Source organism: Chiloscyllium punctatum, chromosome 32, assembly GCF_047496795.1.
Source record: "Chiloscyllium punctatum isolate Juve2018m chromosome 32, sChiPun1.3, whole genome shotgun sequence".
In the NCBI taxonomy this organism is placed as follows: Eukaryota; Metazoa; Chordata; class Chondrichthyes; order Orectolobiformes; family Hemiscylliidae; genus Chiloscyllium; species Chiloscyllium punctatum.
The window spans coordinates 66676005-66688116 of record NC_092770.1 but is presented as its reverse complement, the minus strand read 5'-3'; the positions used below and the strand labels follow the sequence as shown (position 1 = coordinate 66688116).

Below are 12112 nucleotides of genomic sequence, written 5' to 3'. Positions count from 1 at the left end.
TGTCCTCATTCCGTTGTCTTTCCCTTGGGCACCTGTTGATGAAATTGCGCGGGTATCTGTTTTTGGCGAATACATTGTATAGGTGTTCTTCTTCCTCTTTTTGCAGTTCTGGTTTACTGCAGTATGTTGTGGCCCTTTTGAACAGTGTCTTGATGCAACTTCTTTTGTGTGTGTGTGTTGGGGTGGTTGCTTTCGTAGTTTAGGACTTGGTCGGTGTGTGTGGCTTTCCTGTATACCTTTGTGGTGAATTCTCCGTTCGGTGTTCTCTGTACCATCACGTCTAGGAATGGGAGTTGGTTGTCCTTTTCTTCCCCTCTAGTGAATCGGATTCCTGTGAGTGTGGCATTGATGATCCGGTGTCTGTTCTTTATTTCTGTGTTTTTAATGATTACAAAGGTGTCATCTACATATCTGACCCAGAGTTTGGGGTGAATTTGCGGTAAGACTGTTTGTTCTAATTTTTGCATTACCGCTTCTGCTATGAGTCCAGAGATGGGTGAGCCCATGGGTATGCCATTGATTTGTTCATATATTTGGTGGTGGAATGTGAAGTGTGTTGAGAGACACAGGTCCAGTAATTTGAGTATGCAGTCTTTGTTGATAGATTCAATGTCCTGTTGTCTGTTCTGTATGTCCAGCAGGTTGGCTATTGTTTCTCTGGCTCGGGTTTTGTCGATAGAGGTGAACAGTGCCGTTACATCGAATGAGACCATGGTTTCTTCCTTGTCTATGTGTATATTTCTGATGATGTCCAAGAATTCCTGTGTTGACTGTATAGTGTGTCTGGATCCGCTGATCAGGTGTTTCAGTTTCTGCTGTAGTTCTTTAGCCAGTTTGTGTGATGGTGTCCCTGGTAGTGATACTATGGGTCTGAGTAGGATGTTTGGTTTGTGCACTTTAGGTAGTCCATAGAATCTGGGGTGGTGGTGCTTTAAGGTTTCATTCTTTGCAGATAAAAACTTGGTTATCTGTCTGTCTTTTTGTTGGTTCCTCAGTGTGTTGTTTATCCTATTGGTGAGCTATAGGGTGGGGTCAAACTCCCTCTTTTGGTAGGTGTTGGTATCTGCAAGTAGTTGTTGCGCTTTTTGGATGTAGTCTGCTTTATCCAGGATGAACGTCATTCTGCCTTTGTCTGCTGGTAGTATGATGATGATCTTATACTTTCTTAGTGATTTTTAGTGCTTCCCTCTCCTTGGTGTTGAGGTTGTGTGTTTGACTTTTCCTTGTTATCAGAGGTACGATACTTTGTCTCACTGTTTGTTGTGTCTCTTCTGTCAGTCCATTGTTCCTGCGTGTGCATTCTAGTGCTGCTAGGAAGTCTGCTGTCTTGGCATCCCTGTGGTTGTAGTTGAGTCCCTTGGCCAGTATTGTTCTTTCCGTGTCTGTGGGAGAGGTTTCGAACCCAGGTGTGTGTTGTGGTGTCCTCTCTGTTGTGTGTTAGTTTGGCCATTTTTTCTTTTAGTGCTGTTTTTTTGCAGTGTGTGGTCCTATTCTGTCCTATGGTGATAGCCTGTTCTATGGTCCAGGTCCATTCCTGATTGGTGCTTTTTGAAATTAACGATTTTTGCATGCAATTTTTTGTCTGTATTTGTGAAGTCTGTTGTGAGCGTTTGTAGTCATTACCTGGATCATCCTGAATCCGTTCTGTCTGGCTGTGTCCCTGGCTTGTGGGTTGTTGACTGGTGGTCTGTATCTGACACATGGTGGAAGGATTTGATTCTTTCGACATTCATGTAAGAACTGGAGTTGTTCGTATGTGGCGCTTAGGCGGTTGGCACAGGATTCCCATTTCCTAGCTTGTCTTAGCGTCCCTCGCCCGTAAGTGTTCAAAGTTTGGGAGAAGATTTGTAGCTCAGGTGCTACCATCATACAAACTGGCGAAAGAACTACAGCAGAAACTGAAACATCTGATCAGTGGATCCAGACACTCTATGCTGTCATCACAGGAATTGTTGGACATCATCAGAAATATACACATAGACAAGGAAGAAACCATGGTCTCATTCGATGTAACGGCACTGTTCACCTCTATCGCCAAAACCCTAGCCAGAGAAACAATAGCCAACCTGCTGGACATACAAAACAGACAGCAGGACATTGAACCCATCAACAAAGACTGCATACTCAAACTACTGGACCTGTGTCTCACAACACAATTCACAGTCAACAACCAAATATATGAACAAATCAATGGCACACCCATCTCTGGACTCATAGCAGAAGCGGTAATGCAAAGGTTAGAACAAACAGTCTTACCGCAAATTCACCCCAAACTCTGGGTCAGATATGTAGATGACACCTTTGTAATCATTGAAAACACAGAAATAGAGAACACACACCGGATCATCAATGCCACACTCACAGGAATCCGATTCACTAGAGAGGAAGAAAAGGACAACCAACTCCCATTCCTAGACGTGATGGTACAGAGAACACCTAATGGAGAATTCACCACAAAGATATACAGGAAAGACACACACACAGACCAAGTCCTAAACTACGAAAGCAACCACCCCAACACACACAAAAGAAGTTGTAACAAGACACTATTCAAAAGGGCCACAACACACTGCAGTACACCAGAACTGCAAAAAGAGGAAGAAGAACACCTATACAATGTATTCACCAAAAACAGATACCCGCACAATTTCATCAACAGATGCCTAAGGGAAAGACAACGGAATGAGGACATGCCGCAACCCTAAGGACTAGCCACACTACCATACATCAAGAGCATTTCCGAACTGACAGCTAGACTATGGTGATACTAGGACTCATAACAGCACACAAACCGACAGCCACTCTCAGACAACAACTCACCAGAACAAAGGACCCAATACCCAACATGAGCAAAACCAATGTTGTGTACAAAATCCCATGCAAGGACTGCCCAAAACACTACATAGGACAAACAGGAAGACAGCTAACGATCCGCATCCATGAACACCAACTAGCCACGAACAACACGACCAGCTATCCTTAGTAGCCACACACTCCGATGACAAGCAACATGAATTCGACTGGGACAACACTAGTATTATAGGGCAAGCCAAACAGAGAACAGCCAGGGAATTCCTAGAGGCATGGCACTCATCCACAGATTCAATCAATAAGCACATCGACCTGAACCCAGGATACCGACCACTGCAGCAGACAGCTGGAACTGACAACCGGAAGCGGCAGATTCAAACCGCTACAAATACCAGAGGAAAGATCACAGAAGCGCTTCACAGGAGGCCCCCAAGCACTGAGAATGTCACATAGACAGGGGACGAAACATCTGCAACACAAATTCCCAGCTCGGCGAACAGAACCACAACAACAAGCACCCGAGCTACAAATCTTCTCTCAAACTTTGATAACATATGGAGCTTTAAGTTATGTTATTTTTTAAAAAAAAAACAATTTTGTTAGACGCAGGAATTGCAACAGCGGCATCTGTGAAATTTGGCAGCCAATTTTTAAAAATCATTAATTGTTTCAGTTTTCTTGGCCCCCATGATAGTTATATGAGTGACATGAATGAGGCTAGACATCAGACGACTGGATCTAAATTTTTTTTAGAGCCAAGTATGATTCTACCGTCGTTAATTCTTGGTCTCATACTCCTCACGTTTCCAAATGCATTATTCAGTGGGAGTGCGAGACTTGATTTTTGATTTATTAACAGCAATTAAGCTTTTCCCTGTTCAAGTTAGAAGATCTGAAGCTTTTAATTTTCACCTTTCGTTCTTCTACGTGTTCAATATCTGGCCTACACTAACCTAATAACGTGGTGTGCCTGTGTGGTCAGTTATCCCAATCCTTTTTGGTGTATCTATTTTTAAAGAAATTCCTATTAAGTATTCTTCAGTAGGTCATGATGCATAAAAGATGCCCATAATCTCATGTCCCACAGCTCCAGCATGTTCTATTTTCAGTCTCAGCATCTTTTGTGAATTGAATTTGTTACTTATCTTTTTCACTTTTTAAAAATATATGTGCTCCTCTCAGGAGATGGTTCAAAGAGCCTGCTATGCTTGTAACTAAATACCGCGTTTAGAAGGAAAATAAGAATTGTAAACATTCAAAATGCTTCACAAATGGCAGAAATTTCAGATATTCAGCAAAGAAATCAGAATTTTAAAAAAAAGATCCTTTTTGCATTTATTTCAGCTTCAGAATTTGTTTTTGTATAGAATTATTTTAGATCATTTTTCTTAGCAAACATAAATTGAATTTGGTCAGGCTTTTAATGTTTCCTTTATGCTTGGAAATTTTTTTGCACATTGCTGTATAAAAAGAGAAGCTGTTTTCACACATGGCCTGCTTTCTTTTTATTCAATCAGGTGTAAGGATGTGTCTGTTTCTTTCTGGAATCCATATTGGATGCTGCCCACTGGTGTTTGTGCAGTGAACTGCTTTTGGGAATCTGCATTTCGGTAGGCTTCCTTGTAATTTGTATACAGAATAGTGTAATATACATACTGGTTTTCATGGGATTAGTGTTTATAGTGTTGTGGAGAAAAAAATAAATGCCTGAATTTGGAACCTAAACAATAAATAGTTCTTATTTGTAAGACACATGACAGTGCATCCTTATTCACATCAATGCAAATAAATCTTGTATGTGGTGAGGCATTGTTACTGAAATTTAGGCTAATTGACCTTTGTAGTGTAGGTAACACATAGCATCTTTCAAATGCTTAGTTGTTGAGCAACATGATTGCAGCCATACTGCCTCTTAAATATGTTATTCCAGCAAATTTAAGTTCAAAGTCTTTTGCTAAATGTACCTGTGCAGAGCACAGAATAAATAATTTCAGTTTAAGAATTGCATGCTAAAGAGATCAGAGATATAATTGTAAAACAGGGACAAAATGCTGGTGTCAGTCCCAACTTGTGCTGCCTCACAGCGCCAGAGACCCGGATTCAATTCCTGCCTCAGGCGACTGACTGTGTGGAGTTTGCACATTCTCCCCGTGTCTGCGTGGGTTTCTTCCGGGTGCTCCGGTTTCCTCCCACAGTCCAAAGATGTGCAGGTCAGGTGAATTGGCCATGCTAAATTGCCCGTAGTATTAGGTAAGGGGTAGGGGTAGGGTGGGTTGCGCTTCGGCGGGTCAGTGTGGACTTGTTGGGCCGAAGGGCCTGTTTCCACACTGTAATGTAACCTAATCTAATCTAATCTACAAATAGCTGTTTTACCTCCTTATGAACTTATGCTGTTATGAATATTTTAGTGTTTTGAGCTCCAAAAGACCAAAATATCCATATTCTGAGCCCTAACATTGCCTGTTAGGTAAATTCTAAGTGAATTGACTTGTAATATTCCACGATTTTGTTTGGCTCTGGTACTCCAGGGTTATTTTGCCACTTAACTATTCTTAACTTAATAACTGTTAATTGTCGTCATGACCATTGGGTAAGGTCCTTCAAATGAATTAATGAATAGGTCAGTTGAGTGTCAGAGCCAGCAGGGGATGACCTGAGATCAGTGTTTGACAAATAATTATCCAAAGTGACCTCATTTAGCATTTAGAAATGAATATGACTCCAGAAGCCAACAAAAAAACTCGCAAATAAAACAGCATGTTAATATATACTAATAAGTAACTGCGTTTGAAGTAGTTTATTATTTATGCACTTGCATAGATTTCTGCCAAGCTCTCCATATTCTCTCGTGTCAGCTATGAAGCATACTTAAGTGCTGTAATCATCCCTTCTCTTCTACATCCTCCACCTCAGACGTACAAGTCACCCTGCAGGGCAATATGAAAGTTCTGACAGCCTGAGGCATTATGTGGCTGACCAGCTTTATGCTGCTTTTGTGTTGACCGGATATTGACTATTGATAATATTTTCTGAACTTTACATAAACATTAAATTTTAATTTAAAAATTCACCACCACTGCCTCCGCTGAAGTAAACTGATGTTTGAAACAGAACGATGTAGTTGATGTTGTCTCCTTTCACAATGGATTGTGTAATAATTAGGAAAGTTAGTCCAATCCCACTCAGCATCCTGTCCTAACCACCCATACATTCACAAATGTAAGAATGACTCTCATCAGGCCCCAGGTATATTTATAGCATCAATTGATTTGCACATTAAACTTTCTTTGACTCTTCACCCTGGATAAGGTTTCTTGGAGGGTTTCCTGACAGTATGTAGACAGGCCAACAAGGGGTGAGGCCATGTTAGATTTGGTTCTGGGTAATGAACCAGGACAGGTGTTCGATTTGGAAGTAGGTGCGCGCTTAGGTGATAGTGACCACAATTCTGTTATGTTTACTTTAGTGATGGAAAGGGACAGGTATATACCGCACGGTAAGAGTTATAGCTGGGGGAAAGGCAATTACGATGCAATTAAACAAGATTTAGGATGCATAGGATGGGGAACGAATTTGCAGGGGATGGGCACAATTGAAATGTGGAGCTTATTCAAGGACCAGCTACTGCAAGTCCATGGTAAGTAAGTATGTACTTGTCAGGCAGGGAGGAAGTTGTCGAGCGCAGGAGTCATGGTTTATTAAGAAAGTTGAATCTCTTGTCAAGAGGAAGGAGGATTATGTTAAGATGAGATGTGATGGCTCAGTTAAGGCACTTGAGATTTACAGGTTAGCCAGGAAAGACCGAAAGAGAGAGCTAAGAGGTGCCAGGAGGGGACATGAGAAGTTGTTGGCGTATAAGATCAAGGAAAACCCGAAGGCTTTCTCTAGGTATATTGGGAACAAGTGACTGGAGTAAGATTCTGGCCAATCAAGCATAATCGTGGGAAGTTGTGCGTGGAATCAGGAGATAGGGAGAGCACTAAATGAAAACTTTGTCTTTTTATAGTATGAATACTGACAATGTGGTCAAGGAGAATACTGAATTGCAGGCTACTAGACTAGATGGGATTGAGGTGCATAAGGAGAATGGGTTAGCAATTCTGGAAAGTGTAAAAATAGATACGTCCCTGGAGCCAGATGGGATTTATTTTAGGATTCTCTGGGAAGCCAAGGAAGAGATTGCTGAACCTTTGGCTTTGATCTTTATGTCATCATTGTCTCCAGGAATAGTGCCAGAAGACTGGAGGATAGCAAATGTTGTTCCCTTGTTCAACAAGAAGGGGAATAGAGACAACCCTGGAAATTATAGACCTATGAGCCTTACTTTGGTTGTGGGAAAAGTGTTGGAAAGGGTTTTAAGCGATAGGATTAATAATCCTCTAGAGATGAATAGGTTGATTAGGGATAGTCAATAGTGTTTTGTGAATGGTAGGTCATGTCTCAAAAACCTTTACTGAGTTCTTTGAGAAGGTGACTAGACAGCTGGATGAAGGTAAAGCGGTTGATGTGGATTTCAGTAAGGTATTTTGATAAGGTTCCTTACAGTAGGCTATTGCACAAAATACAGGGGCATGGGATTGAGGGTGATTTAGCGTTTTGGATCAGAAATTGGCTAGCTGAAAGAAGACAGAGGGTGGTGGTTAATGGGGAATAGTCATCGTGGAGTTCAGTTACTAGTGGTGTCCTGCAAGGATCTGTTTTGGGTTCACTGTTGTTTGCCATTTACAGAAATCCTCTGGATGAAGGCATAGAAGGATGGATTAGTAAATTTGCGGATGACACTAAGGTCGGTAGAGTTGTGGATAGTGCTGAAGCATGTTGTATGTTACAGAAATACATAGATAAACTGCAAAGCTGGGCTGAGAGGTGGCAAATGGAGTTTAATGTGGGCAAGTGTGAGGTGATTCACTTTGGATGGAGTAACGGGAATGCAGAGTTCTGGGCAAATGTAAGATTCTTGATCGTGTCGATGAGCAGAGAGATCTCAGTGTTCTAGTATAGATTCTTGAAAGTTGACACCCAGGTTGACAGGGTTATTAAGAAGGCATACGATGTGTTAGCTTTTATTGGTAGAAGTATTGAGTTTCTGAGCCATTAGATCATGTTGCAGCTGTACAAAACTCTGCTGCAGCCACATTTGGAGTATTGTGTACAGTTCTGGTCACCGCATCATAGGAAGGATATAGAAGCTGTCAGAGGAGATTTACGAGGATGTTGCCTGGTATGGAGGGAAGGCCTTAAGAAAAAAGGCTGAGGGACTGGAGTCTATTTTTGTTAGAAGGTTGAGAGGCTACTTAATTGAGACATACAAGATAATCAGAGGGTTAAAAAGGGGGGACAGTGAGCCTTTTTCCCTCATATGGTGATGGCTAGCATGAGGGACCATAGCTTTAAATTGAGGCATCATAAATATCGAGCAGATGTCAGAGTCTCTTTACTCAGAGTAGTAGGGGCATGGAACGCACTGCCTGCAACAACAGTTGACTCGCCAACTTTAAGGGTATTTAAATGGTCATTGGATAGGCATGTGGGTAAGAATGGAATAGTCTAGGTTAGATGGGCTTCAGATCGGTTCCACAGGTTGGTGCAACATCGAGGGCCGAAGGGACTCTACGGCACTGTAATGTTTTATGTTCTAAGACTCTTCAGCAACTTTGAGGCTGAGGCATAAGAATAGCAAGGAAAAGATCATGGAGCATATGCAAGGCAGTCTTGGAGGAGGTTGAGCTTAGGACCCCATTAGGGGTTGTGGCACATAATTTGAGGAACCAGGACATCCGTAATGTGAGATTATTGAACTCAACCATGTTTCAGCATTTGAACATAGCTTGTCTCAGGTTCTCAAGGAAAAAGAAATCATTTCTCAAAAACATTGACATAACTCCAGAGGCTAGTATCTGATCACCAAGTCATTCTTTGTTTACAAATGGAGAGTTTGTGATACTGATCCAGTTCCATTACAGCCAGCTCTGAATAAACAGGATGTCTGACATGCTTGTCCTTACCTGTCAGCCAGGGTTGTCTAATTAGAACAAGGTAAAAGCCAAATTTTCTCTCATTCTATGAGGTCTACCTGGCTGACCTTGTCATAATCACTACAATCCTCCCCTCTGAGTCTGAGGATATAGGCGGGTTTTTTTTAAAGCTCCTCCTGGGGCGTTTTAGCACTGGGTCAGGTTGCTGTAACTCTGCTTCAGGCCGCAAAGATAATGAGGTGGTGACATCCGCCATGTCCATCTCAGATTCTGAGGTATAGTTGCTTGACAGAGAAGGAGAATCCACAAGTTCTGGAAACGTTGTAAAGGCTGTTGAAGAGCCAGGCACATGTTGCTCCTGCACCATTTGTGTGTATACAGCTTTTATGTGGTCCACATGCTTGGTCAGGACTGTCACATCTCTAGAACTTTATACATCACTGAACCTGAGCTCATGTTGATCATGCCTTATACCTTTGCAGGACCATTCCCATGGTTCCTACACCAAACTTCATCCCCTAAAATAAACTGTCTCTCGCTTATCAGAGTGTTGTTTCCAGCACTGGTGTTCTTGATGTTGTTCCCCCCCCCCCCCACCGACCTCCCCAGATCTGGAAAGATCAAATTTGACCTGGTGCAGAGACTTCACCCCATTAGCAACTCTGCTGGCGTTATCCCTGTCGTCCTATAGTCAATAGGCACTGGGACAATTTGATATCTAGTGAAGCTGTAGGCTGTTCTTTTTAGCCTACCTTCAAAGTATGGACTGTTCCTTCTGCCAGACGATTAAAAGATGGATGATATGGAGCTGTCCTTAAATGTCGAATGCCATTCAACTTTAGGAAATGCTCAAGTTCCCCACTGGTAAGTGATGGACTGTTATGTGACCAGTGCTTATGAGAGTTATGTATCTTGGCATTCTGGGCACTGCCCTAACAACAAGGCTATATCTGCATCCAGTGCTGGTCACCAGATCTAAATCCTCGCTAACACCTTCATTTTAGAAACCCCCAGATGACCTCAGTGGACTTCCACCAGAATTTGGTGGCGATGTTCAATCAATCTTGCTCCCATCATAATATTCTGGTGATCTGGTCCAAAAAGGTTTCAATTCTGGTTGTAATGACCCTTTGGGTTCCCCCACCATCACCAACTATTTCTATTTTGCCAGGACTGAATTTTTCTGCATCCAAAGTTGGATATTGTCAGCTGTATCTAGAAATGTATCCAGCCTTTATGGACTCTTACACTAGCGGTGGCACCGCCACTGGATCTGCCAGCAAGAGGCAGCTGAATGTATTTGCATTTGCTGCTTAGCCTTCCAGAAAATGTTATAAGTTATAATTATATGCATTTAGGATGAGAGTCCAACACTGAATTTGGCCTGAAGCTATGGGTGGTGTACTGCCTTTTCTCTTGTAAGTAGACCTAGCAGGGATTTGTAATATTATTACAAATTTATATCTGTAAAGGTATGGGTGGATTTTCCAGATTGTGCGCTCTCCTGGATACTGGCCTATGAGTCTCTTACTCAACTTATGTCTAGTCGGGTTCCTTTGCTGTCTCAAGCCTGCATTCTGGCAGCAATAACAATGGCTTGCTTGGCCTACCTCCTGAAAATTTTAACCATTTGGCCGTGCATTGTTTTGGGGTTTGCTGCTAATTGACCTAGAGTCACTCTGTTCAGGACATGTCCTCACTGAGGCTATGCATTTGCCTTCACTCAAGTGGGGTTCCCCCAGCTCAGTTGGACTGACGAGGGTCAAGAGTGTGATGCTGGAAAAGCACAGCAGGTCAGGCAGCATCCAAAGAGCAGGAGAATTGAAGTTTCGGGCAAAAGCCCTTCATCAGGAATAAGGCTGGGAGCCTCTGGGATGGAAAGATAAATAGGAGGGTGGTGGGGCTGGGGGGACAGTAGCTGAGAGTGCGATAGTTGGATGGAGGTGTGGGTAATGGTGATAGGTCGGAGGAGTGGGTAGAGCAGATAGGTAGGAAGCAAAATGGACTGGTAGGACAGGTCATGAGGATGGTGCTGAGCTGGAAGGTTGGAACTAGGATAAGGTGAGGGGAGGAAAAACTGGTGAAATCCACATTGATGCCATGGGATTGCAGGGTCCCGAGGCGGAAGTTGAGGCATTATTCCTCTGTGGTTGGGGAGTGGTGATGGAGGAGGCCAGGACCTGCATGTCTTTGGTGGAGTGGGAGGGGTAGTTGAAATGTTGAGCCATTGGGTGGTGGGGTTGATTGATGTGGGTGTCCTGGAGATGTTCTCTGACACGCCGTGTGAGTAAGCATCCTGTCTCTCCAATGTAGCGAGACTGCTTCAGGAGAAACTGATAGAGTAAATGACATGTGGAAGTGCAGGTGAAACTTTGGATGTGGAAGCCTCGTTTAGGGCCTTGGACAGAGGTAAGGGGAGAGGTGTGGGTGCAGGTTTGCAATTCCTGCAGTAGCAGAGGAAGGTGCAGGGAAGAGAGGGTGGGATGTGATGGAGCATGGACTTAACAAGACAGTTGCGGAAAGAACAGTCTTTACGGAAAGCGGATTGGGTGGGGAGAAAATATATCTCTGGTAGGGTCTGTTTATAGGTGGTGGAAATGGCGGAGGATGATGCAATGTATACAACTGATGAGGGTGTCCAATTCCATAGAAATACCGTGCTGTTCATATGCTCCACTTGCCAATTTTCCAATGATAAAACTAGTTGTATTGCCTGTTTGAAGTCCTGGTGGGCTTCAGCTCGTAGTTGCTTTTGCATGGTTACATCATTAATACCAAATGGGGTCTCAACATCTCGTTAAGGGTTAAGCCAAAGTATCTCACTTCTGTCAATCATATTTACCTTGTCAAAAATACCAATACAGATTCCCCTGCTTCTCGAATTGCTGAGTAAAATCCAATAGTGTTTCAGGATTAGAGGAGACTTGGAGGTTGTGATATTCCTTAACTAAATCCATCTTGAAAGGGTTTAATAACTGGTGCCTCAGGGAAAGTTAAACTCCTAATAACTGAAAAAGCTGTAGGTCCGCAAGCTGTCAGGAGGATGATTTGTTTTCCATCTGCTCCAAAGTCATTTGCCCAGAAAAAAATAACTCCAATCTTTCCACATACTGAGCCCAGTCTTCGACAGCAGGATTGAAAGAGGCAAGTTTCCCAAATAACAGCATGATGCCAGAAATGCATATCCCAACTCAAGATGCCTATTGTGAGCAAATTTCATCAGGGCTTTTCTCTTATCACCACTGAAATAACTCCACAAAGGCCAGTTTCCTGTCACCAAATCACGTTTATTTACATGTGGAAAGTCCTTGACACTGATCCAGCTC

General features: G+C 42.8%; 1 protein-coding gene across 2 annotated transcripts in view; it reads left to right on the top strand.

Annotated features, from left to right (window-relative positions):
• Positions 1-12112, top strand: part of LOC140458240 (glucoside xylosyltransferase 1-like) — an 88825-nt gene that overhangs the window by 22628 nt on the left and 54085 nt on the right. Inside the window, exon 2 of one of the 2 annotated variants that reach the window (XM_072552571.1) lies at positions 4329-4421. The exons of the other annotated variant lie outside the window; for it this stretch is intronic. Coding sequence (XP_072408672.1) covers positions 4329-4421 — 93 coding nt within the window. The remainder of the gene's footprint in view (positions 1-4328; positions 4422-12112) is intronic. 2 annotated transcript variants of the gene reach the window in all.